This window comes from Procambarus clarkii, chromosome 80, assembly GCF_040958095.1.
Source record: "Procambarus clarkii isolate CNS0578487 chromosome 80, FALCON_Pclarkii_2.0, whole genome shotgun sequence".
Lineage (NCBI taxonomy): Eukaryota > Metazoa > Arthropoda > Malacostraca > Decapoda > Cambaridae > Procambarus > Procambarus clarkii.
This window is the reverse complement of record NC_091229.1, coordinates 22,640,420-22,667,779: the sequence shown is the minus strand read 5'-3', so window position 1 is coordinate 22,667,779 and position 27,360 is coordinate 22,640,420. Positions and strand designations below refer to the sequence as shown.

Below are 27,360 nucleotides of genomic sequence, written 5' to 3'. Positions count from 1 at the left end.
TCGTTAATTGTGTATGAACTGATTGTAAGCTGTGTCAGCCATGCATTCCGCTTCCCTTATCACTCGAGGCCCCCAGCTTCCTAACTCTTGCGATATTACACACTTCGCTAGCCATTCTACACCCATCATTACAAAGCTGTAAATAATGATAGTCTCAAGTTGATTCGAGGGAGTATTTCTCCGGCATGAGTGACTAGCCCGAGGAAGGAACGGCCATTCTCTCCAGAAACCCATTAACAACCAGCCAATGAGGGTCCAGCATGTCCCGCTCTAACGGGTCATTATTTGTATGGTTCTCATGTTTCAGCGGCAAATGAGCCTATAGAATGTAGAATTTTATTTCACGGTTGGCAGTCAAAATTTCTAGTTTTCTCCGCTGTTAAAGAACAATATATATTACGAGTCTTATGTCATTGTGATTTGTACCTTCTGATTATCTACGCGCGCTATTTATACCCTCGAATATTTTGGTGAATTTAGTTATCACAATTTTCACGTACGCACTGTGTGCATACTTTTACAAGGTTCATATTCATAGATAAACCATAGACAAGGCAGACAATTCGTAGACAAGGTCCACATTCATAGATAAACCATCTGGGTGAATTTCAGATCTCACATCCTCATGAATCATATTACCTGTGTGTTCTCCACGACCTGCAAGTTTGGTATCTGGACACACACACACACAATGGCTAGTGCTTAATGGTAATGCATCAGAATGGAAAAAAGTGGCGTGCCACAAGGGGGTCAATCTCAGGACTGGTTCCATCGTTAATCTACGTAAATAACGGCCATGTTGGGCTAAGTTGAGCAATGTCAATATTTAAAGGAGCAATCAGGGCATCTCTTGAGCGCGCAATGCAAGCCGATGAAGCAAACTCACTAAATAATATAGCTTTCTGTGTTGGTAAATGAAAATGCATTAAGCTTTTGGGTGAACTTGACACAGGAAATGGAAACAAAAAGCAAGTCTCAGTAGACTATTGTAACACACAATGTTAGGCTTTAGCAGTTTATCGGTTGCCACGTTATAGTTAGGATATTGATAAATTGGATCAAAGCCATTTATTTAGCCTGTAGCGGTTGACGACAAAACCTATTTAGTTTCAAAATCGAAGGATAAGAAGTACCACAGGTTATCAAACGTCTAGATAATAATACTTATAACTTCCCAAGCAAGCACAATATTCATCAATGTTTATTAAATTAGAGGTAATTGTTTTCAGTAACAAGAAGCAAAATACTGATTTATGTTAACCATTCATTTACAAGAAGCCTAAATTATTGAAGTGACTTGTATGTTTTGACTGCGAGCCAGTTGTCAAAACGAGTTTATAATTGTATTTAACAACTGCAGAATCTTAAATCCGTGGACAGGATTCTCAAATAGGGGTTAGAGCCCAATGGTATATATATAAAGGGTGATTTGGAGAGTTAAAATACCCCCCCCTGTGAATTAATGATGTGATGCGCAACCCTTCGCACACACATTCAAATTTCCTATTGTTTATTTAATTGTAGAGTTCTTCACGTGTCGAGGAGATTAATAATGAGAGCACTGAGAGTGAAATCTGTCTAATCTGCACCTTGCATGCATTGTGAGAAGCAATTAAGTGATTTCTGCCTCCGGCACGGCAGAGGCTACAGAGCCAGCCAAGTGGCAGTATAGATTCATTTGATGCTAGTTCTTAATGCTTTTCTCTCTCAAAACAAAGTACATCATCTCCATACATAAAACTGGACTTGATGAGCTATGTATTGGAATCATATACAAGGTTCTCACCCTTCTCATGATTTAATTCTTAAATAAATGTACTACGCCATTAATAATAACGCTACCTTCTAAATAAATACCTTAATTTAATTATAAATCATCTGTGCTCTTCCAGTCATTATCATGCTGTGAACACTACACTTAGTGGATGTACTAAGTGTATATGTGTTTGCTCGACTATATTTTGAATATTATTACGTACATTCACAGTATTTTACTGTGAATTTATTTTACATCCGGCATAGTAACATTTCCTTAAGTATTTTATAATATTTTCCACACATTTGCAATTCTGCTATATTTTAATTTATACTTTTGATGCTCTTGTCTTACGGTCGCTTGCATTCTAGTCCTGCTAACTTAGCCACTTAAATTGACAACTTAACTTAAGTTGACAACTTAACATCTTGCATCATTTCCAGCCTTATCAATATTATTATCAATATATTATCAAAGCGCATACTTTACCAACACAATATCCATGACTGTAACTTGATTTTGTAATTGCAGTTAATCAATTACAATTACAAAAATCAGTTCTATACACTTTCAGAATGTTTCTAAAACCAGGAATGGTATACCCATAAGTTAAAAATGTATACTGTAATGCAATATATATATTGGATTGTATGGTCTTCAGCTATTGTCATTAGTGTATAGTACTAATTATACCCAATGCGTTATTTTCAGAGCCTATTCCTACTCTCCTTGCCAAATAACCCATTAAATTAATTATGTAACATACTGGTATCACGTCCTTACAAAATCAACTCAAATTTGGTTTGTATTTTCCTTAGAGTATTTCTGAGTAAGTGTATTCCATCCAGTCAAAAAAAAATCCAGTGAAGGAACCTAGTGAGGCAGTTCTAAGAGCTGATTATGTAAAAAAAAATTGTGTTTATTATAAATTTGTATATATTATTTTTTGGTGAGAGAGGGGTGGGGAGGTCGCATTCTGTTATGTCAAGTGCAAAAATATTATAGTCTCTTTAGCCTTCTTGTAAACATTCTTATTCAATTCACGGCTTCAATATCGTCCAAGATAAATCCAATTTACTCCACAGGAAGGCCATATTCATATTAATAAAAATGTTTATTTGTATTTATTGTAGCAAAACCTTGTAACATAGACTTGTGCAAAAGTAATGAGTACGATGAAGCCCCTGAACCCCCATACATTGACTTTTCAAAGAAATACAAAAAGTACTTTAGTTTCAATTTAAATGATCTAATTGCACACGATAAGTCTGTTCCTGTAATAGAATGTGACAAGGCATTAAATTAAACAAAATGGCATCTATAGACTCTTTCATTATAAGAGCTAGAGAGGAGGGATACAAATGAGGATATTTCGAGGATTTGAACTCGTGTTCCATCTCACTGCGGCTAGGCTAAACGCACTTGAGACCATCGGAGGATGGATAGAGAAAACAGGAGAATAAGGGAGCAAATAAGGAGGAAGGTTGGCAGGGAGTGAGGATGGGCATCACAGTCATGGTGACATAGAAGTGAGAGAACGAACGTATTTCACAAAAGCAGCACGTGGCGTTTGTTGTGACGGGTCCGTTCCGAAGCGGGATTTTTTTATTTCAATTTTTTTGGTCGGGGCGTGGGTGCGTGTGAGAGCGGGCGGCGGCCGCAGCAGCAGCAGCAGGAGGAGGAGGAAGGTGGGAGCCGCTCCACCTTATGACAGTGATGAGCGACACAAGGCTGGCGCAGGTTGTGTGTGTGTCCAGTCTCCGGCGTCGAGGGCCACGCACACCTACCAGCCTCCCTGGTGATCCCATCCACCTTCCAGGCGATCCTTCACTACCTCTCGACCTCCTGGGTGATCTCGCACCACCGCCCAGATGATCCTTCACCTACCAGCCTCCTAGGTGACCCTACCAGACAGCCTCTCAGGTGATCTTTCACTACCATCAGCCTCCTAAGTGATTCTACACCACCTACCACCTTCCCTGGACATCAACAATTGAACCTCCCCTATTCTGGCAGGTGTTCCCACACTACATCACACGCTCATCTTGGGCTTCCGTTCATGCTCCTCTTCGCTGAGACCTCAGCAGGGGGTACTCCTCCAGTGGTACAGCCCCTGAATGGTCTGCTGATAGGGACGCTAATGATAGCGGACGCCTTGTGTCGCCACGGGACGACACGCTACACCAACCACCAGGGAAGGTGGTCCACGGGGGAAGGGTTATGTGCGGTAAAGGAGTTCGACAAGCAGCTTCTCCTGCGGGATTCCCCTTAAGGTGTATCGCAAATGTCGCGGGGAGTTAGCCTTGTAGGAGTGCATAGTGAATGTGCGAGGCTGTGGTTATTGGTGTGAGGAAGACTGGAAACACCTCACCAGTGCCGTGTGAGGTAGACTGAAAACACCTCACCAGTGCCGTGTGAGGTAGACTGAAAACACCTCACCAGTGCCGTGTGAGGTAGACTGAAAACACCTCCACCAGTGTCCCCGTGAGGTGATAAAATGGACGCAGCTCACCTGTGCCCATGCGAAGTGTGAGGCGGGCAAGGCAACTACATCCGCTGTTCGACATATCTTAAGCTATTGTGAGGCGTGAATCAGAATATGGACCCCTCGCCATTACTCAAAGACTCCATGTTCCTGTTACATGTGAGGCAGGAGGAGGACCCTTCCCCACACAATGCCCACTGTGAAGAGTGAGGCAGGACCCCCTGCCTAGTGTAAACACACACACTGTGCTATACAACCCTCGTCAATAATGTGACGCAGCAACCATTCCTACAGTCCCACTGTGCAAAACATGAAGAAGAAAATATTGGTGATTCTTGCAGTCAATGTAATCACGGCTTGGTCAATAAACTGGCTGTAAGTATATATTTCAATCCACAATTTGACACATTAATATTTATCTCAAGTAACAGGGAATATGTAGCCTCTTGTGTAGCCTAAAGGAGTGACTATTAAGTAAAATGAGACTCTGGAAGTACATAGAGGCAAAACCTGACTCTTTCTTGCACCACGGTAAATAGGCCTATCAACAGTTTATATATCACTAGGCTGTATTTCTTGTACGAATAATTTTAGAGTTGGCATCTTAATTTCGACGGATTTTTGGGAAGAGAGGAATAAGAAAGGTCTATCATATTTAATAATATACTCAGGTGGCCATTGAATTTTCCAATCTAAATCTGAAATTGAAATCTTCCTACTGCAACTTACGAGCAAAACTTGATATAATGGAAAATAAGTCAAAATTGTGCATTTGCTAACTATTGTGACAGTCGATAGATCTTAATGACCCCTCACAGTCGATAGATCTTAATGATCCTGACAGTCGATAAATCTTAACGATCCTGACAACCAATAGTTCTTAATGACCCAGACAGTCGATAAATCTTAAACACTCAACCTGTTATTTAAAACATAAGCTAAATGTTGAATCCAAAACCAAAGTTTCGGAAACTAATACTGTCCACGTGGAGTTTATTTACATAAGAACATTGGCGTTAAGGATAACTGCAGATGGGCTATTTTGCCCCATACGAGGCAGCTCCTATTTATACCCACCCAAACTCATTCATACATGTCTAACCTGCGCTTGATACACCCCATCGAGAGAGAGACAGAGACATACACCCATATTACTTGGTAGGTAAAGTATTTGTACATAATAATATCAAACCAGTAACCACACACAACCACCCACTCCAGCCCTCTAGAAACTACCATCGCTGAACAATCTATCCCTCTCCCCCTCCCTCCATACCCCCTCCCCTCCCAGTTGGTTGTCATTTAAGTACAGCGAGGCGGTCTGTAATTCGCGCTAAACTTCTCTGTAATTATCCTCGCGCCCTTACCCCTGAAACTCTTTGAGCTCTTACCTATGAACCCTTTGAGCTCCGCAACATCAAAAACCCTTGACAGGAATTGCACATACCCCAATCCTCCCCCCTATTACCCCTCCCTATTACCCACTAGTTACACCCCTATTACCTTAACAACTCCTGCGAACAACAGTCACGCCAAACAGACGTGTCTTCAAGGATTGTTTAGGAAGAGGGTTCAGGGGTTCAATTAGAAACAGAGGTTCTAATGGGGGATGCTAAGGGTAGTGGAGAGGGGGGGGGGTTGAAGGGCTGCCAGGGGGTAACTTTAAGGGGGAAGGGGTTTAAGGGGGCGCTAGAACCACCTAGAAGTATCTAAAGTGTGTTTTAACACTCTCCAACAGGCAAAGAAAAGGTCTCGAAGGAGTAACTGAAGCACTGCAGGATTATTGATGACATTAGGAAGGTTTACGGTGATTATATCATGGTGACGGTGATTATATCACGGTGACGGTGATTATATCACGGTGACGGTGATTATCACCGTCGACGGCGACGGTTACTATCACCGTCGATTATATCACCGTCGACGGCGACGGTGACTATATCACAGTGACGGTGATTATATCACAGCGACGGTGATTATATCACGGCGACGGTGATTATATCACAGTGACGGTGATTATATCACAGTGACGGTGATTATATCACAGTGACGGTGATTATATCACAGTGACGGTGATTATATCACAGTGACGGTGACTATATCACAGTCACGGTGATTATATCACAACGACGGTGATTATATCACAGTCACGGTGATTATACCACAGCGACGGTGACTTTATCACAGCGACTGTATCACAGTGACGGTGACTATATCACAGCGACGGTGACTTTATCACAGCGACGGTGACTTTATCACAGCGACGGTGACTTTATCACAGTGACGGTGACTTTATCACAGCGACGGTGACTTTATCACAGCGACGGCGACTTTATCACAGCGACGGTGACTTTATCACAGCGACGGTGACTTTATCACAGCGACGGTGACTTTATCACAGCGACGGCGACTTTATCACAGCGACGGTGACTTTATCACAGCGACGGTGACTTTATTACAGCGACTGTATCACAGCGACGGTGACTATATCACAGCGACTGTATCACAGCGACGGTGACTTTATTACAGCGACTGTATCACAGCGACGGTGACTTTATTACAGCGACTGTATCACAGCGACGGTGACTTTATCACAGCGACTGTATCACAGCGACGGTGATTTTATCACAGCGACGTTGACTATCACAGCGACGGTGACTTTATCACAGCGACGGTGACTATATCACAGCGACGGTGACTTTATCACAGCGACTGTATCACAGCGACGGTGACTTGATCACAGCGACGGTGACTATATCACAGCGACTGTATCACAGCGACGGTGACTATATCACAGCGACTGTATCACAGCGACGGTGACTATATCACAGCGACTGTATCACAGCGACGGTGACTATATCACAGCGACTGTATCACAGCGACGGTGACTTGATCACAGCGACTGTATCACAGCGACGGTGACTTTATCACAGCGACGGTGACTATATCACAGCGACGGTGACTATATCACAGCGACGGTGACTATATCACAGCGACGGTGACTATATCACAGCGACGGTGACTTTATCACAGCGACGGTGACTTGATCACAGCGACGGTGACTATATCACAGCGACTGTATCACAGCGACGGTGACTTGATCACAGCGACTGTATCACAGCGACGGTGACTTTATCACAGCGACGGTGACTTTATCACAGCGACTGTATCACAGCGACGGTGACTTGATCACAGCGACTGTATCACAGCGACGGTGACTTTATCACAGCGACGGTGACTATATCACAGCGACGGTGACTATATCACAGCGACTGTATCACAGCGACGGTGACTTTATCACAGCGACTGTATCACAGCGACGGTGACTGTATCACAGCGACGGTGACTTTATCACAGCGACGGTGACTATATCACAGCGACTGTATCACAGCGACGGTGACTTTATCACAGCGACTGTATCACAGCGACGGTGACTTTATCACAGCGACGGTGACTTTATCACAGCGACGGTGATTTTATCACAGCGACCGTATCACAGCGACGGTGATTTTATCACAGCGACGTTGACTATCACAGCGACGGTGACTTTATCACAGCGACGGTGACTTTATCACAGCGACGGTGACTATATCACAGCGACTGTATCACAGCGACGGTGACTTTATCACAGCGACTGTATCACAGCGACGGTGACTTTATCACAGCGACGGTGACTTTATCACAGCGACGGTGACTTTATCACAGCGACGGTGACTATCAGAGCGACTCTATCACAACGACCGTGACATATCACAATTATATCACGACATGTATAACAGTAGCGGCGACATGTATAACAGTATAATGCAGATAACAGTGTATAACATTTATGTTATCTGTTTCCGTTGATATAACCATGCCTTTATCCAGCCTAAGATGGCACTCCGTAAGCCTCTTATCTGCCTCATCGGTATATGTAGATGAGTACATGTAGATGAGTACATGAGTACACGCGAACACTACATAATTCGTCACACTAAAAGTTATTCATTCCCTTTGTGAGTGCGAGAAGCGACCTTTGTAGTACGAAGCACCTTAATTACGGACCACAGGTCGGTTTGTGTACCAAACTGTTTGATGTTACGGGTTGGGGTACAGAGGGTTGGGGTTCTTGGCGAGGTGGGGTCGTTTCTGGGGAGGCAGGGGTCGTTCTTGGTGAGGTGGGGTCGTTCTTGGCGAGGTGGGGTCGTTTCTGGGGAGGCAGGGGTCGTTCTTGGTGAGGTGGGGTCGTTCTTGGCGAGGTGGGGTCGTTTCTGGGGAGGCAGGGGTCGTTCTTGGTGAGGTGGGGTTGTTCTTGGTGAGGTGGGGTCGTTTCTGGGGAGGCAGGGGTCGTTCTTGGTGAGGTGGGGTCGTTCTTGGCGGTTTGGGGTCGTTTTTGGCGAGGTGGGGACGTTCTTGGCGAGGTGGGGACGTTCTTGGTGGTTTGGGGTCGTTCTTGGCGAGGTGGGGTCGCTCTTGGCGAGGTGGGGTCGCACTTGGCGAGGTGGGGTCGTTCTTGGCGAGGTGGGGTCGTTCTTGGCGAGGTGGGGACGTTCTTGGCGAGGTGGGGTCGTTCTTGGCGAGGTGGGGTCGTTCTTGGCGAGGTGGGGACGTTCTTGGCGAGGTGGGGTCGCACTTGGCGAGGTGGGGTCGTTCTTGGCGAGGTGGGGTCGTTCTTGGCGAGGTGGGGTCGCTCTTGGCGAGGTGGGGTCGTTCTTGGCGAGGTGGGGTCGTTCTTGGCGAGGTGGGGTCGTTCTTGGCGAGGTGGGGTCGTTCTTGGCGAGGTGGGGACGTTCTTGGCGAGGTGGGGTCGTTCTTGGCGAGGTGGGCTCGTTCTTGGCGAGGTGGGGTCGCTCTTGGCGAGGTGGGGTCGTTCTTGGCGAGGTGGGGTCGTTCTTGGCGAGGTGGGGTCGTTCTTGGCGAGGTGGGGTCGTTCTTGGCGAGGTGGGGTCGTTCTTGGCGAGGTGGGGTCGTTCTTGGCGAGGTGGGGTCGTTCTTGGCGAGGTGGGGTCGTTCTTGGCGAGGTGGGGTCGTTCTTGGCGAGGTGGGGTCGTTCTTGGCGAGGTGGGGTCGTTCTTGGCGAGGTGGGGTCGTTCTTGGCGAGGTGGGGTCGTTCTTGGCGAGGTGGGGTCGTTCTTGGCGAGGTGGGGACGTTGCTAAACTGTTAATATAACCAATGCCATTGTTTACATGAATCCGGATCGAACTGTCGTCGAATGCTTCACGCAAACGACCAATTCGTCTAGAACTGTGGGTGTTCTAGTCCAGTTTAGAGCACCGGAAAAGTGACGTTTTTCTATGTATAGGCCTCGATAGGTCAGGTTGAATACATCTTGTATAAGGAAGGAATACATCGTGTATACACGAATACATCGAGCATAATACATCATGTATTATTTTAATAAAAGCACCGTTTTAAAAATTTCGTTCACGGCAAAAGTCATCCTTTTCGGAATAAAATACATGTATTATGTATCTTACATTCAAGACTGAATAATATATAACAATACATATGTACGTATATTAGTATTAAGATATTGAGAGAGAGAGAGAGAGAGAGAGAGAGAGAGAGAGAGAGAGAGAGAGAGAGAGAGAGAGAGAGAGAGAGAGAGAGAGAGAGAGAGAGAAAGGGAGGGTTGAAGGGACTAAATAAAAAGCGCTATTATCACCTGGTCAAAGGGCCAAGCATAAAAGCAACCCCCCCCCCTTGCCCCTTTGGTAATTGTGGCCAAACATGCGATTCTCCAGGAATTAAGACAGCATTCAGGAGCCTTCATTGTTGGTCACTACTGCATGGTTCCTTTCTATGACTGACTGACGGACTCCATGCTACCTCTCTCTCTCTCTCTCTCTCTCTCTCTCTCTCTCTCTCTCTCTCTCTCTCTCTCTCTCTCTCTCTAATTTGCCCTATTTCTAACATTTATGCTTTTATATGTTTGGCTAATGTACTCAACGTGATTCTTAAACTTTTGTCAACGTTCATATTTCTCAATTTCAGCATTGTCCTGTTGACATTTGAACTGTATTACATTCCCATAGGTGCAGATTTAAACATTGTTCAATATTAAACTGTGTCTATTGATCTTTCATTCATTGTAAGTCTAAATCAGCCTTCTAGACATTTGGATTACTCTGAATTTATTTTTTTTCTGGGCTTTTCTGTATCGTCGTCAATTGTTACGGTTTAACTCCCACACCTGTCTTCCCTCCACACCTGTCTTCCCTCCACACCTGTCTTCCCCCACACCTGTCTTCCCCCTAGACACTCAGTTGTACTAATATATTAATAAGTTAAGCTACAATGCTGAAGGTAAACACTGCCCCAGTCCTCTACATCTCCCCCTCACACCACCCGCCACAAAAGTTGGCCAATCAGATCTCCTCTTAAGCCCAGACACAACCATTCTCGCCTGCCCATTGGCGGATGCTGCACCGCCCGGGCAGGAAACAGAACCCCCACACATACAGTTCCATCACCGGCGTCTCCTGAGACGTGGACGAGAAAATATCCGTAATTTAAGGTGGTGGAATGTTCCTGTCCCGAGGCTGGCAGTCGCCTGGGCGCCCTTCAGTGATTGTTCCCAAGTCACGTGACCAATTGATAGCTTGTTATCCCCATGATAACTTGTTATACCACTCAAGCACCGGAGAATTAGGTGATCCGCGCCCTGAGTCGTATAAACGGTGCACCACTGTGCATATAAACTAGAACAGAAGCGAAAAAGAAACCGGGAAAAAGGAGGAAACCCCACCTCCATTTAAAACTTTGACCCAAATATCACAGTAACAAGGTTATCGCGAATAACCCAACTCAATTACGGGCTCACCATAGCCCGTGCTACATGGACATTTCGTTCTGAGTAGCTAAATCTAAAACAATAACATACCGTAGGTGTAACATATCATTCACCTTGGGCACTAGGAAGCTCGAACTCCCGACCCTCGGCATGGGAGCTCAGTCGCTCCTGAGCGGGGATGGCAAGTTTCATTGGGTAGCAGTTAGTGGCCTTGGGATCCTTCCCTTTTTATTTTTAAGGCTAGCCCAGCAGCTCAGTTGATAGAGCGATTGCCTCCCATGTCCGGAGGTCGGGTGTTCGATCCTCCTAGTGCCCAATTATGTTTAACACTTCTCTAACCCTGTCCATGGAGGACAGAAGAAAATGTATATATGCTGGTTAGCATTGTAAATGTGTGGCCACGTCTGTGGTAGGAAATAATAATAATAATAAAAAGTGCCCAATGTAAATGAAAAAAATGTTTGTATTTTAGAGAGAGAGAGAGAGAGAGAGAGAGAGAGAGAGAGAGAGAGAGAGAGAGAGAGAGAGAGAGAGAGAGAGAGAGAGAGACAGAGAGAGACAGAGAGAGTACCTCTATCCACGCGTACATGCGCGCGCGTATGCGTGTGAGGCCATCACGTGCCAACAGCGCTGAATCAACACCCACACAAAAACGGCGCCATAAATCACCATGCTGGCGTCCAGCCCTACCAATTCACCGTTAATTAGAGACGGCGAACTACCTGTTGGCCTGAAATCTGCGTGAAAGAGGCGGCGGTAACGAGCGCGCCAAAGGACGCCACTTTCCCGCGCGCTGAAGATAATGACAATTTACGGTTACATCTGAAGGCAAGAATGGGGGCGATAATTACGGCCTTGCAGGACTGTCAGGCCAATTCAGACCCATTTACGGCACAATTGGCACCCATCAGTTATTGTGTTGACACATGGCGTGCATACGGACGCCGAGGGGGGGTGCCAATTAGGCACTCTTGGGCCATAGAAGCACCTGAAGAGCTATAGAAACACTTATTAGGGCCATAGAAGCACCTGAAGGGCCATAGAAACACTTATTGGGGGCCATTGAAGCACCCGAAGTGCCATAGAAACACTTATTGGGGCCACTGAAGCACCTGAATAGCCATAGAAACACTCATTAGAACCACAAAAGCACCTGGAGTGGCACAGAGACATCTAAAGAGCAACAGAAGCACCATAGCGGCACATTAGTGGGTTAAACTGGCTATGGATTAAGTGTTCTAGCCACCCCTTATGCAAATATGTAATATTTATTGCTATTATGATTGTTTAGAGACATACACTTTACATATAAGGTGTAAGTTTCATGTAAATTGAATAAAAAATAAAAAGTTATTCAAACATTTTAAATATATAAGAAAATAATAAAGTCTAAGGTGCTGCCATCTGTGGCTGAGGTTGACATCAACCAGTTTTCTACAAAATTGGCACCCTTACAGATAGGCTTATGTGCAGTCAGGTGCATAAGTTTCATGAAAATCGTCCGATAACAAAAAAAAAAAAAAAATGAAAATTTGTTTGGAAAAAAAAAGTTTTTAACTTAATTATTTTTCTAATAACACTAATTTTATTATTTTTTTAATATATGCTATTGAGATAGCCGAGAGTCATAGATATGATTTCAGATGACACTTGTGTTTGATAATCGTTTTTTGACCATTTTGGAATAATTTTGAAACCTACTTCAATATTTTTTCTCTCCCTTCCTATTTATGCTACGATGCTGAGACTTGGGGCAGATGAAACACTTTTCATGTACAACTCGTCAAAAAAGTTTGATTGAAATCGAACCAGTTTTCATTTATTACATATTTTGGGCAAATTGGGAGGTAATGCCCATCAGGGAGAAGGTTTTACATGTGACAAGTGGGGGGAGGTTATCTTGAGGTTATCTTGAGATGATTTCGGGGCTTTTTTTTTTAGCGTCCCCGCGGCCCGGTCCTCGACCAGGCCTCCACCCCCAGGAAGCAGCCCGTGACAGCTGACTAACACCCAGGTTCCTATTTTACTGCTAGGTAACAGGGGCATAGGGTGAAAGAAACTCTGCCCATTGTTTCTCGCCGGCGCCTGGGATCGAACCCAGGACCACAGGATCACAAGTCCAGCGTGCTGTCCGCTCGGCCGACCGGCTCCCCCCGGAGGGGGGAAGGTCCTCCGTGGTTCGGTCTAGAGACAATTGCTGTCCCTAATGAACTAAACTAACTAACCTAATGAATGAACCACCACCACTACGACCACCACCACTACTACCACCACCTCCACCACAGAGCATAGACAGGAGACTGGCATTACCCTTCGTCATTTTGACAGATCCAATTATAAATCCCATTATTGAAACTTACTGCGTGTAACTGGCAAATTAACATGAAAAAAAACCGTGTAACAACCAATTAAATGGGACCACCAAGGACCAAACGAGGGTATGAACCACCATGAACCGAAAGAATTACTACATCAGAACTAGAGTAATAGCCCTCGATGGTTAAGTAAAGCTGCCAGAACCCCATTAGGAATTCACTAATCAGGGCCAAGTCTGGCAAACCACCGCATGTAAGAGAAGCAGCAGCAGCAGCTGCAGAAGCAACAGGCAGCTTGTATGAGAAATAATATCTATTAAACAGGTATTTGGGTGTAATATCCGTTTCCTTCAATCTCATCTTCACTCAGAGCTAGTCTTTGTAATTCACTTGCATTCATTATCCTCGTAAACAATGACTGAGTGTATAATGTATCAGGTTACCCCTGATACATCAAGGGTCCTCTTCTGTATAAGGGCTTATACTCCCTGATATATGAAACGTCGTCGTCCCTTCAACTTCTAGTGTGTGGTCTGGTCAACTTATACCCCCTGATACACCAATGCTAGTTATAGTTCCTCTAAGTTAAGGTCTCCCGTCCATATAATTATAGGCCCATAAGAATAACACATATGTATAGAAGCGACTATAAGCTACCGGGATATATGTTTCTCAGCCTCTTTCACTCTTAGCAGTGAACTCTCTCAGGACACTGCTATATGTCACTGCACCAAAAATTCCACGTGTCAAATTCGTGCACAGTGCTTGTGTACTAAATGTGAACCACAAGACCTACGTACAAAGTGTCGATCGGACCACACACTAGATGGTGAAGGGACGACGACGTTTCGGTCCGCCCTGGACCATTTTCAAGTCGATTGAGAAATCCTCGTCTCTACTCCGCGTAGAGTAGTAGAGTGTACTGTACTCTACTGTACATAGTGTACTCTAATCAGAGTGCAATGCCAGTGAGGCACATCTGAATACTCCAAAAAAAACAGGATCAAATATAAAATAGCTACATGGTGCATAGCTAACATCAACACATCACAATTGCACAAAGATTGCAACCATCCCGGTCGAGCCGAGCGGACAGCACGCTGGACTTGTGATCCTGTGGTCCTTGGTTCGATCCCAGGCGCCGGCGAGAAACAATGAGCAGAGTTTCTTTCACCCTATGCCCTTGTTAATTAGCAGTAAAATAGGTACCTGGGTGTTAGTCAGCTGTCACGGGCTGCTTCCTGGGGGTGGAGGCCTGGTCGAGGACCGAGCCGCGGGGACACTAAAGCCCCGAAATCATCTCAAGATAACCTCTCAAGAGAACCCCCTTTCCCCCCTGTTAACTCGAAGAGTAATATATCCAACTGTTGTAGCTTAAAATTCAGCTCCTGGGAACAAAAAGTTTCAAAGTAGCACGGGCTATGGTGAGCCCGTTGAGGACTTAACCTGGCACAGGAGCGGGGCTGTAACTTTGATATGTCCATCAATACTCCTTCCTCTTATCTCAAGCAGGACACCCCCCCCCCCCATCCTTGGCAGGCAGGATCAACACTTCCTCAAGCAGATTCCGTCGACGTTAACAGCCCGACTCTGACAGCTTATTATGATACATTAACCACGCGATGTTAATGTATTTCCTGAGGCGGCATCCCACCTATTGTTGGCGGGGAACGGTTAAGCAAATACAACAGCATTTATATATATATATATATATATATATATATATATATATATATATATATATATATATATATATATATATTAGTATATTTCGGTAGCAGTCTTTCTTGTAAACATATATTATTAAATATGACCGAAAAAGTAAGATATTGAGAAAATTGAGAAAGTAAATTAAAAGTAAAATATTGAGAAAATTCGTGTTAGAATTATTAATCTTACTTTTTCGGTCATATTTAATAATATATATATATATATATATATATATATATATATATATATATATATATATATATATATATATATATATATATATATATATATATATATATATTAAAGCTAGCGACAGCTATTGAAAGCGGAATATAATTATTTGTAAATTATGCTGGATTTCCAAAGTAAAAAGATTCTGGATTGACAAAACTAACTAAAAGGAGAAGGAAGAGAAGGAGAAGGAGGAGAAAGAAGAAGAGGAGGGGGCAGCAACAGGAATAATAACAGCAGCATCAAAACAGGAATAACGGGGAAGGAAGAAACAAGATGAGAAGAAGACAGAGGCTGAGAACATACACACACGAACCCGCGAAAACTCCAGGCACTAAGGAGGATCAGAGACCACCCCTACGGGCTCACCATAGCCCGTGCTACTTGGAAATTTTTTCTTCCAGGTAGCAAATCTTAAACAACACCAAAGAGGGTCAGTCTTAGGACGCCAAGAGCCACCGTCGTCTCACAAGGAAGGGGGGCTACGACGGTGTAAGGTCAGGCTCGTGCAAGGTCTTACGATACCTCGTAAATCACCTTTGATGAATACTAACAGCTGGTGACACGAGTGTATATATTTTCACAAAGTCTCACGAGTGGCTATACTCGGCATTCCTGGTATGTATACACTATACCTGATACATGTCCTAGCATGTATATACTATTCCTGGTACATGTACTGGTATGTATATACTACCTAGTGGCTTTGTTTGGGACGGTTAGACTACCTAGTACCTTAGTTTGGAATAGGTAGAGTAGCTAGTACCTTAGTTTGGCATAGAGTAGCTAGTACCTTAGTTTGGGATAGAGTACCTAGTACCTTAATTTCGGATAGTTAGAGTACCTGGTTGAATTGTATGTCAGACACATCCTGGTAGATTAATGACTGGTGACCAGGTTACGTGGTGAACTAGACCATAATGGCTCGACTGCCTGCCGCCAAACTTATCATTACCTACCTTCTTCAACTTGCAATTCAAGCGTCAAAGAAGAACCACAATCAGACAGCCAATCAAGATGGGTCTGCCTCTCGCGCTTCGGGTGGGGGGAAGGGGGGTGGTGATACATGGCTACACACACACACAGGAGCTATACATTGCCAGAATAACATCAGCGGCGTATGCATCGATTGCCGAACACCCGTATATGTGTGTGTGGCCTTCAAGGAGCAAGATTGGGAAGCTTTCACAGTGCTAAACTGTGTTAATGTGACGGCCAATCTGTACGATGGCCACCTACCCCACAACATGGCCACCCACCCCACAACATGGCCACCCACCCCACAACATGGCCACCCACGCCACCCCCACACACCACGGCCACCCACGCCACCTTGTCAACATGATATATAACGCCTCATAAATACAATCGCCGCCTTCTGAAAACTGTATCGTAAAATTTGCGGGGAAAAGTCGTAAGAATGATGAAGCATCGTGTGTGTGTGTGTACCTGGCTATCTATACGTCCTTGCCTAGCACAGCTTCTAGCTCCCGGGCCACGACTGTTCAACTGTCGATCGTAGAATACACTGACTCCTGATTAGCCTTTCGTTTTCTGTCATTGGTTTTAAAACTAAGCACTGAGAATGGGTCTTATTGTGGCTGGTTAGTGGCTCCAGCTACGTCGTGTGTCCTCTGGACGTGGAGACGTGGACACGTCCTGGCGACGTGGATACGTAGCTCCTCAACCAACACATTATGTACGTATTTGTACGTGTGAGACGGACACATAGACAGACAGGCATTCATTATTTCAACGATAGAGATGGTAGAGGAAGAAGACAACAATTATTACATTTGGACAACCAGCAGCGCAGAAAGGCGGGGTTCAAGAGCAAGAGCTCCATCCTGCACTCACAAACATGTGAGTACAAATAGGCAAGTACAGACACAGGCAAAACTCCATATAAAGACAGACAGACACAGAGAGAATGAAGCTAACCGCTCCTGATAATCACACAGAACTGGGTATAAGAACAATTCGCTACTTCAAGAACATGTCTCCAGAGGAACAAAACTAGCCAAAAACAAGTCGAATTCACTGCATCAATAATTAACCAGAAATATGTGAGGTTGGTGGTAATAAATTAATAGGTGCAGGAGAGAATGTTTTGGATCAGTCGAAGGAGTGGGCAACCTGTCCTCTCAACCTCTTCTCATTAGCAAGTTGAATAAACACAAAAAAAGGCCTACATACTACAGGTATGGCGAGAGAGAGGCTGTAGGGTGCTTGTCATCTCTTCATTGTCCTCACACACACACACACACACACACACACACACACACACACACACACAAATGGGACAGGAGTCATTGCTGTAAACAACCGATTGCTGGAAAGGCGGGATCCAAGAGTCAATGCTCGATCCTGCAAGCACAAATAGGTGAGTACAAATAGGTGAGTACACACACACACACACACACACACACACACACACACACACACACACACACACACACACACACACACACACACACACACCCACACACACACCGTGGTAGCCAACGCCAGGTCCCCCGTCTGTCAGTATGCCTGTCTTCCTCCTCCTGTACATATTTCTCTCGTCTCTTACCCCCTGCCCCGACGCGGTCTTCACGTCCATTTATCTTTGGAGCGCAGTGGTGTGAGGGGGGAGCAGCGAGGAGTGTGGTAACACAGGGACTCGCTAAAAACACGCCCCGCCGCCAGCACCACACAACTCGTTTTCTAGTCCTCCCCCCCTTGCCTTATTTTCAGTCCATCTTCGCACACCTTTGTGGTTTCTGGGGGTTTCTGCTCTCTCTCCGGAGTCTCGAAAGGTCGCAATCTGCTTGCTGTCTTACGTATGGTTTAGAGGGGGTTTTCACCCCTGTTTGCGGAAGCACCTCGCGGCGGGAGTTGGGGATTGGTGGGGCATGTTGTGGTGGCGATATTTCACGTGTCGTTGGGTTTCTAGTTTGTGGGACTTGTTAGGACGGTGGGGGCGCTGTCTGCACTGCTGCGACAGCCAGTCCCACCTGAACCTGACATTTACCGTCTCGTCCAGGTCTGCGACAGTGCACCTCTCATTCTCAGTTTCAGGAAAAAAAAAATGATGGAAAAAATTATTTTGAGCGGTAATTACCAAAGACGTCGTAGATAGTTCCGTCAACGGGTGTTACGTACAGGGGTCCGGAGTGTGATATATGCGAACTGTCCGCCTCTTGTCTTATCCTGTTGGCTGTATTTGACTTTCAAGTGATAGTATTATTTTTAAAATTAAATTTCCACACCACATTATTATGTCAAGAAGTTAGATAACGCGATTATAATTTGGCCAACAACCTTCCTCCCCCCCCTCCTCCCCCCACTGGGTTCTATCCCAACAGGGTCATTGATTATGGACCAAATTACCCAGTAACATAAAAGTCATGGTGATCGCCGGAGTGTTTCAAGCGTAGGTTAGACATATATATGAATGATTTTGCGTGGATATAAATAGAAGTCTCGTATGAGCCGACAGGCCGTCTGATATTTCTTTCATTCTTATGTTCCTAACCAGCACTCTTGCCCAACTACTGCTCTGAAGCCAAACACAAGACGCTCCAACAAGTCCTTAACCCCAAGACATGCTCAACCACTTGGACTGGTCGGTATAGACAGCAACAGCCTCGCTTCTTGCAGGCACGGCGTTCAATCCCCAATGGTTCAAGTGGGTGGACAACGTCCCCTTCACTCCACTTACCACCACCATTCTCAACCAGGACCCAGATTCACGAAAGCACTTACGCAAGCACTTACGAACGTGTACATCTTTCCTCAATCTTTGACGGCTTTGGTTACATTTATTAAACAGTTTACAAGCATGAAAATTTCCCATTCAACTGTTGTTATTGTTATAAACAGCCTCCTGGTGCTTCGGAGCTCATTAACTGTTTAATAATTGTAAACAAAGCCGCCAAAGATTGAGAAAAGATGTACAGGTTCGTAAGTGCTTGCGTAAGTGCTTTCGTAAATCTGGCTCCCTGTTCTCATATCTCTTCCAAGTGCTTATGGGTTCATACTGACTGGGGGCTTTCGTCTCATCATTTTTCAAAACATGATTCGCAAAGGCACGAAGACGCTAAACACAGAAACTTTTTATTTGTAAGAATAGATCGTTGCTAAGGGAAAGTTATCCAATTTGCAAGGTATAGGCCTATGACAGCTTGAAAGGACCTTCGACAGGTCTTCTGAAAGTCTTCCTTCTCTTCAAAGGTCTTCCGAAAGTCTTCCTTGTCTTCAAAGGTCTTCCGAAAGTCTTCCTTGTCTTCAAAGGTCTTCCGAAAGTCTTCCTTGTCTTCAAAGGTCTTCCGAAAGTCTTCCTTGTCTTCAAAGGTCTTCAGAAAGTCTTCCTTCTCTTCAAAGGCCTTCCGAAAGTCTTCCTTGTCTTCCGAAAGTCTTCCTTATCTTCAAAGGCCTTCCGAAAGTTGATATGGCCTTCAGAAGAGCTGTGATACATTTCCAGAGCCCAGCTGTCCGTCCACAGCCCCCCAAGGACCTCCTCCCTGGCTACTTACAGCTCCATTGTAGTCTCCAGGGGAGCGGTACTGATGTGTGTGTGTGTATATATGACACACACAACCCTCAAAGGTCTCCAACGCCACGCCACAAGATGGCCATCCACGCAATACCACGGGATTGCCCGCACCAAGGGTCACACACACACACACACACATACACACACACACACATACACACACCATAGGGAAATGGGACTGGAGTCATTGCTGTAAACAACAGATAGCATGAAAGGCGGGATCCAAGAGTCAATGCTCGATCCTGCAGGCACAAATAGGTGAATACACACACACACACACACACACACACACACACACACACACACACACACACACACACACACACAACAGCAACTAATAGACGATCCTGCAGGCACAAATAGGTGAATACACACTCACACACACACACACACACACACACACACACACACACACACACACACACACACACAACAGCAACTAATAGACGATCCTGCAGGCACAAATAGGTGAATACACACTCACACACACACACACACACACACACACACACACACACACACACACACACACACACACACACACACACACACAACAGCAACTAATAGACGATCCTGCAGGCACAAATAGGTGAATACACACTCACACACACACACACACACACACACACACACACACACACACACACACACACACACACACACAACAGCAACTAATAAACGCCAACAAATACCAAACTTTATCCTCAACTAATAACAAAATATATCCGCCACTTTGACCGTAAAATATATTATGGATTACCTTAACTACCTCTCACCAGCGGTAACAGAATGGGCTTCGTTGAGTTCTGACGTAAAAACTTGCTTATGTGTAACCACACTTAATATTTAAGAAGCTCGGCGTTGATCTAGTGAGAAAAAGAGAGTGAGGAAGAGAGAGAGAGAGACAGAGAGAGAGACGAGAGCTCAATTAACAAGCTATCATCCTGTCAACAAGATTGAGCCTCTTATCTAATATCACATAAAACCACACAAAATAATCACATTTAATACATATAATTACAAGTGCTTATAATGATACGACAGGTATTTAAGATTGCATTTGATATCTTAATCCTCCTCTGCAACTCTGCTATCATGGCTACATTGAGAGAATGATTTTCGCTATCCAGCAGTGTGATGTTTGAGGCAATTTGGTCTTTTTTATTTAGTAAGGCTCAGCCTAGTCATAAATACTTATTAACATAATAATTAAAATAATAACAATTCATTGTGTCGGGGGACAAGGCAGCCAGCGTGTATTTATACACGTTAGGCTTATATCCAGGTCATTTCCCCCACTTCAGGGTCGAATTACTGACCCAGCCCAGGATGCAACCCCCCCCCCCCCCCACAACAAGCTGACTAACTCCTGAGTACCAACCTACTGCTAGGTAAACAGGAGCATTAGGTGATAGAAAATGAGCCTAACTATTTCTGCCCCGCCCGGGATTCGAACCCGGGATTCTCGGTTATGAGTCGAGAACTAACGCGAAGAATTCGTGAAATTTTCCGGTTTCGTCGGGTTGGTTTTCCCGATAGTGGGCAGACAGACGCCACGTGGCGCTCTGGGATTGGCTGAAATATCAGGTATGGCAGCAGCGACCAATCAGAGCGAAGGGACGAACTGTATTTCGAGGACCCCCATTGGTGGACGCAAGGTAACAGTATCACACACACACACATATATAGACAAATTCAAGGCAGAGAAATAGATTTTGAAGGGCTTAGAGCGTGAGGAGGATAGGAGACCATCATTATTGACTAGCCTGACATTTGGAGGCAGGCTAGAGGCTAGGGGACTATGGAGCCTAGGAGGCGTCTAGGAATGACGGCTATGAATGACGGCTAGGAGACTGAAGGAAACAAGGGACCACGGACCTAAACAGTCACCACGGACCTAAACAGTCACCACGGACCTAAACAGTCACCACGGACCTAAACAGTCACCACGGACCTAAACAGTCACCACGGACCTAAACAGTCACCACGGACCTAAACAGTCACCACGGACCTAAACAGTCACCTACTAGTTAACTTCCCGCCTATCTGACACGCTCTCACTCACTGCCAAACCATAATACTCTATGATTATTTCTAGTTTAAACCACTAATAGGTCAACTACCTTACAATTCATTGGTGTCAGATAGACATAAACACTACGGTTTAACGAAGCAAATTTACACTTCAGCGAGCTATGCCAACTATACCCCTCAGACCAGTAATGAAGAGCCAATTACCCTGATTTACATCTGTACTGATTGCATGTGTTTTTGTTTTTCCTTTTTGAAGGAGAGTTGGAGGCGAAGACCCATGCAAAGGCGAAGCCTTGTTCCTCAAGTAGGTGTTCGTCTCGTAGCTTGATTATGTTCTTGTTAAATGACCCTGTTTCAAACGTTTCAGAGGTCCAAAGTTCTTAACCATTTCTGGAAACGTTACAAGGGACTTTTTTTTGGCTATCTGAAAATAAGTGGTTAATGTATCCTTCTCTGTCCTAATGAAATCCTGTGTCCTTTACTGTGTCAACAGCTTCCTTACTTCATCGTGAAGAACTGTCGATAGTAAAGAACGAATCCACTCGTCTGAAAATAATGAAAGTGACGACGTTTCGGTCGGTTCTGGACCATTATCAGATCATATGGTTCAGGATGGATCGAAACGTCGTCATTTCATATATATTTTCAGTGGGTTGTGTGTCTGATTTTCACTTCGCCATTGGGCTCATATATGACGGGAAGCGAGTGGAATAGTGAGTCTTAGAGCGTGCTGGTGGAAGCAACTGTCATGCCCCCCAGTGCAGCATCAGATGGCTCATGTAAGCAGGAGACCCGAAAGCCTCAGGGAAGGTACAGGGTGGTGTTTGGTGGTGGGGTGGGGTGGTGGGTGGGGTGCTGTTCCTGCTCTCTCCCCCACCCACCTGTCACCCCCACCCACACGTCACCACAATACCTACCCACCAGCATAATATTGCCTCATTAGACTCGACGACCAAGGCCTTGTTAGCCTCCTCCAGGATCGTACCAATTACCTTCTGGAGCACTGGCGTCCTTAACTAGAGAGATATGGTAATGTTACAGGGATTAGTGTCGCGGTTATCGCCAATTGTCAATGCCAGTTTGGGCCCAGAAGGTCACAGCTGATTGCCCTGGTTCAGGCTGTATTCTCTGCACGTTACCAGCCATTTGGGTTCGATTCCAGGCGAGGGAGGATTATTTAGACGTGTTTTTTTTTTGGTAGGGACGCGAGTCTTATTTTCCTCGGCGTCACCCCTTTTATATGAAGGGAACCGTCGGAAATGTCGGACCGGTTCGGCCCGGTCGTGTTCCAGGGGAAAACTACAGTAAGGCTTGCTATGAGTCTATGGGAAGGGAAAGCTCTCTCGGCCTGCTAACAGGATTCTGATTTGTGCCTCGGAGAGGCTGACAAGATCCAGTAAGTTCAGTAGAACTTCGGTTTAAACTCCTTTTGACCGTGATTGTAGCTCAGTCGTTTAAGGCAGCGTCTGGGATGCTCTCGGACGCAGGTTCGAATCCTCGTCACGGCCCTTGTGGATTTGTTCAGTCTGTTCCTATGACCACTTTTGTAAAGACAATTTTTTGTGTGCTTTGGGACGTGTTTGGTGGTTTAGCGAAGCTAGTTTGGGCGATTTATTGCGGCACGTTAAAAGCCTTTTGCTGTCAGTCGAGTCATTTGGTGATTAATTCTCGGGATAATTGGATATACTTAATGGATGTGTTTTTTTCCTCCTTCTGGAACGCAAGTGGACTCTCAGGCCCGTGCACACACACACGCAGAAGTGTGTGTGCATGCTCGCATGCACGTACATTACTGCAGATATGTGCACGCAACTAGGTATACGAGGAGCCAGTCCCTCTTATGCGTGTACCATCCTTTGTGTGTGTGTGTGTGTGTGTGTGTGTGTGTGTGTGTGTGTGTGTGTGTGTGTGTGTGTGTGTGTGTGTGTGTGGGTGTGTGTGTGTGTATACTCCTCTCTTTGCGTGCAGCATCCCTACTCGTAAAGTCCTCTTACCGCTATAATATAAGCTAGAGACCATTCAAGCATTGTCTCACACTCGTAGGCTGGCTGCGATCCCAGCATGTGCTAGGATTCCATGATAAACTCTCCCCAATATGCACCACGAGTGTTGCCGGGGGGTGAATAGTCGTGGAACTCATGCGTAAGCATGCGAGTTCCAGGACCGTACATCGCTCAGGCGGGACCAAAGAGCCGAAGCTCAACCCTCGCAAGCACAACTAGAGGGAGTAGTAGTAGTACTTGTAGGCCATGGATGTTGAGTGGTAGCCAGTGGAGTGACCCCTAGCTACCCAGGTTCGTATCCTGGGGTTATAAAAATTAATGATTGATGGCTTTGGGGGTCACTCAAGCCTAGTCTCTCTCACATGTATATATATATATATGAATCCACACATGAACCATGTGTATACATGTGTACAAACCAATGTATGTATGCAGGGCTATGAGTATACATACAAATGTACACATGTAGGTATATATATATGAATCCACACATGAACCATGTGTATACATGTGTACAAACCAATGTATGTATGCAGGGCTATGAGTATACATACAAATGTACACATGTAGGTATCTCCTCGCTTCAAGACACAAACACCCCAAAACAGGCTTATACATTTATCAAATTTCTTGTCAAACTAATCCCTTAATGACTCAACAAACAGCAAAAGGCTTTTAGCCTTTTAGCCCCACTAAACCACTCAAAGATTCCATCACAAAATTAATACACTTATATGATGACAGATCGAACCAATAAGTAATCAGTTGACCAAACTATTAATGGCAATTTGCCTCTTAACCACCAATCCAGGCGATTATATATATACTAACGCACTTAAGAGGTGCCGACACTAAAAAAAAATGGTTAATTAGCACGATTTCGGAATATCAAATTGGTTTTTGAGTCTTAATTAGATTATTGTGGTATGTTGAGCGGTTGTTATTGGATACATGGTGTGTGTTGATGATGTTGTTATAGATTCAAGCTACTCGGAAGAAGTTCCAAGTAGCACGGGCTATGGTGAGCCCGTAGCTTACCTGGCACAGGAGCGGTGCTGTTCGTGTGTGTGTTGAATTGATTGATTGATGAAGATTAAGCCACCCAAAAGGTGACACGGGCATGAATAGCCCGTAAGTGGTGGCCCTTTGGAGCCATTACCAGTATCAATAGATGATACGGGAGATCTGTGGAGGTGCGACTGCACCCTACGTGACGGGAGATATATATATATATATATATATATATATATATATATATATATATATATATATATATATATATATATATATATATTCGTAACTACAGGTGTGACGTGAGGGTACAGTACACAAAGGAGACAGCGCACGCACACTGTCTCCCAGTTGACACGCCCCACCAGGAGCCTCTGGTATATAAAGTGACGCGCGCTTTGCGTCTCTGGCGGGGAGGGCGGGAAAGCGTCAAGTGACGTGCACTTTGCGTCTCTGACGGGAGGCGCGTCAAGTGAAGCGTATCTAACGTGGTCCTTCGGTTCACTGGGTCGTCGACTCACGGTTTGCGTCTCCGTCTGACGCAGCGAAAGAGAAGTAATCCCATCGGGCAGGAGCTCCGAACTCAGCTCTGAACTCAGATTTTTGGGAAAATCCAGTTTTTTTTACCTTTAATACCAACGAATATAGAAATTTAAACAGAAACAAATGCCTGTTGTGAAAGGCACTGGCTCTATTTTAATTAAGCATATATACTTCGTTGACATTTGTAAACAGTTTACGAGCTCGGAAACTTTACAACCCGAGGTTATTATTGTTATATACAACCTCGTAGTGCTTCGGAACTCAGAAACTTTAATAAATGTAAACTAAACCGTCCCATGACTGAGGAAAGATGTACAGGTTTCGTAAATGCTTGAGGACTTGTGGCCAAGTTCTCATCGAATGTAATTGGTGTCTGTTTTCAAGTTGTTGAAGTCAGAATGGTGAATGCTTTGTAATTTGAACTAAGGAGAGCATTAGCCTAAGTTGATTTGTCTCCAGGTTCTATAGTGCAGTGGGCTACGTCCTCGAAACACACTCGAGGGGGGGGGGGCCTGCACGGGCCAACCTCCCGCCCAGGACAGAAACGGTTAGGCACGTTTTCTTTGCCTGATGCCTCTGTTTTACCTAGCAGGATACAGGTACCTGGGAGTTAAACAACAGTTGTGGCCTTGAGAATGGTCCAGGACGGACCGAAACGTCGTCGTCCCTTCAACTTCTAGTGTGTGGTCTGGTCAACAACAGTTGTGGAGTTGCGTCTTGTCTCCAACAACGGGAATTGTCAAAAGCGATGAATGGTCCCCACCAAAAAAAAAACCTTGAGGCTAAAATGATTCTCTCGATTACCACTCCGTAAACAAAGGCATCGGTTGTGTATAACCAGAAACGTCAGAATCGAGGCGGACTCCATGGGATCAGATCGAGTGATAGTCTTGTAGGGGCTGGTGTTGAGTTGGGCTGGTTGAAGTGACGCACCACGAACGAGAACATGTAGTTACATGAGTAGATTTGCCGTCCAGGCCGAGTCCCCGTGGCCCGCCCTCAGGCCGCCCACCACCACCCACTAACCACCCACACGCCGCCCACCGCCCCCCAAGGGAGCCACATAATAACAGCACGTAATACCCCTGCCCCCAGTACCCGTTGCCCACCTCACAAGGTCACCCAGACAAGAACAGCTTCCTCGTGGAAAAAATAAAATAGTTCCCCCATTTTCGCGCGCCACTTCGATCCCCCAATGAGAGACCAAGCGTCCCATGAAAGGGGTGTATATACTTGCCAAGTGGAGCTCGACGTAGTGTTTTAAGTGGTAAAGTGAGAGTACGAGGGGCTGGAGTGGGCTTCCTGGAGCCAGTGAGCGAGGATAGACGGCTAGACCCCAGCTGTCCCCAGAGGCAATAGCGACCAGGACTGGGGTCAGTTTTTACCTGAATGTCGGGCCCTCGCTCTTCCCTCATCCACTACGGCGCCTCGTACATACATACATACATACATACATACATACATACATACATACATACATACATACATACATACATCACGACTCCTCACACACACACATGAAATGGGATATCCGTCGCTGCCCAGGTTAATGCAGTCGACCCAAGCATACTAGATCTGTCAGTCTGTCAGCTACAGACTAATAGTCTGTATCTATCAAGCCAAGCGACAGCATGAGACAGCTACGCTTCCCGTCTCATTTCCCAGTACTCTGTCTTTGAAACCCCTGACGGTTTGGGCCTCCGCCTTTTCACTTAGCTTGTTCCATCTATACAACTCTGCTCGCAAAAAAAAGGACTTTCTAATATATTTTTAACACCTTTGTTCCCTTATCGTGAATCCATGGCGCCTCTGGTTCTCGAAGTTGCAGGCTTCAAGAATGGTTCCTTGTCAATTTGGGCGATTCCTGTTGAGATGTTGTACATAGTGATCATATCACTTCTTTCTATTATATCTCCTAATTTTGGTGTATTTAACACCTCAAAGCCTCTCCTCGTAGCT

General features: G+C 45.2%; 1 protein-coding gene across 2 annotated transcripts in view; it reads left to right on the top strand.

The window, feature by feature from the left end:
* Positions 1-4,122: 4,122 nt before the first annotated feature.
* Positions 4,123-27,360, top strand: part of LOC123746322 (protein Wnt-11b) — a 54,952-nt gene continuing 31,714 nt past the window's right edge. For both annotated transcript variants that reach the window (XM_045727729.2, XM_069314947.1), the window contains exon 1: positions 4,123-4,616. In XM_045727729.2, coding sequence (XP_045583685.1) covers positions 4,552-4,616 — 65 coding nt within the window. In that variant the 5' untranslated portion in view covers positions 4,123-4,551. The remainder of the gene's footprint in view (positions 4,617-27,360) is intronic.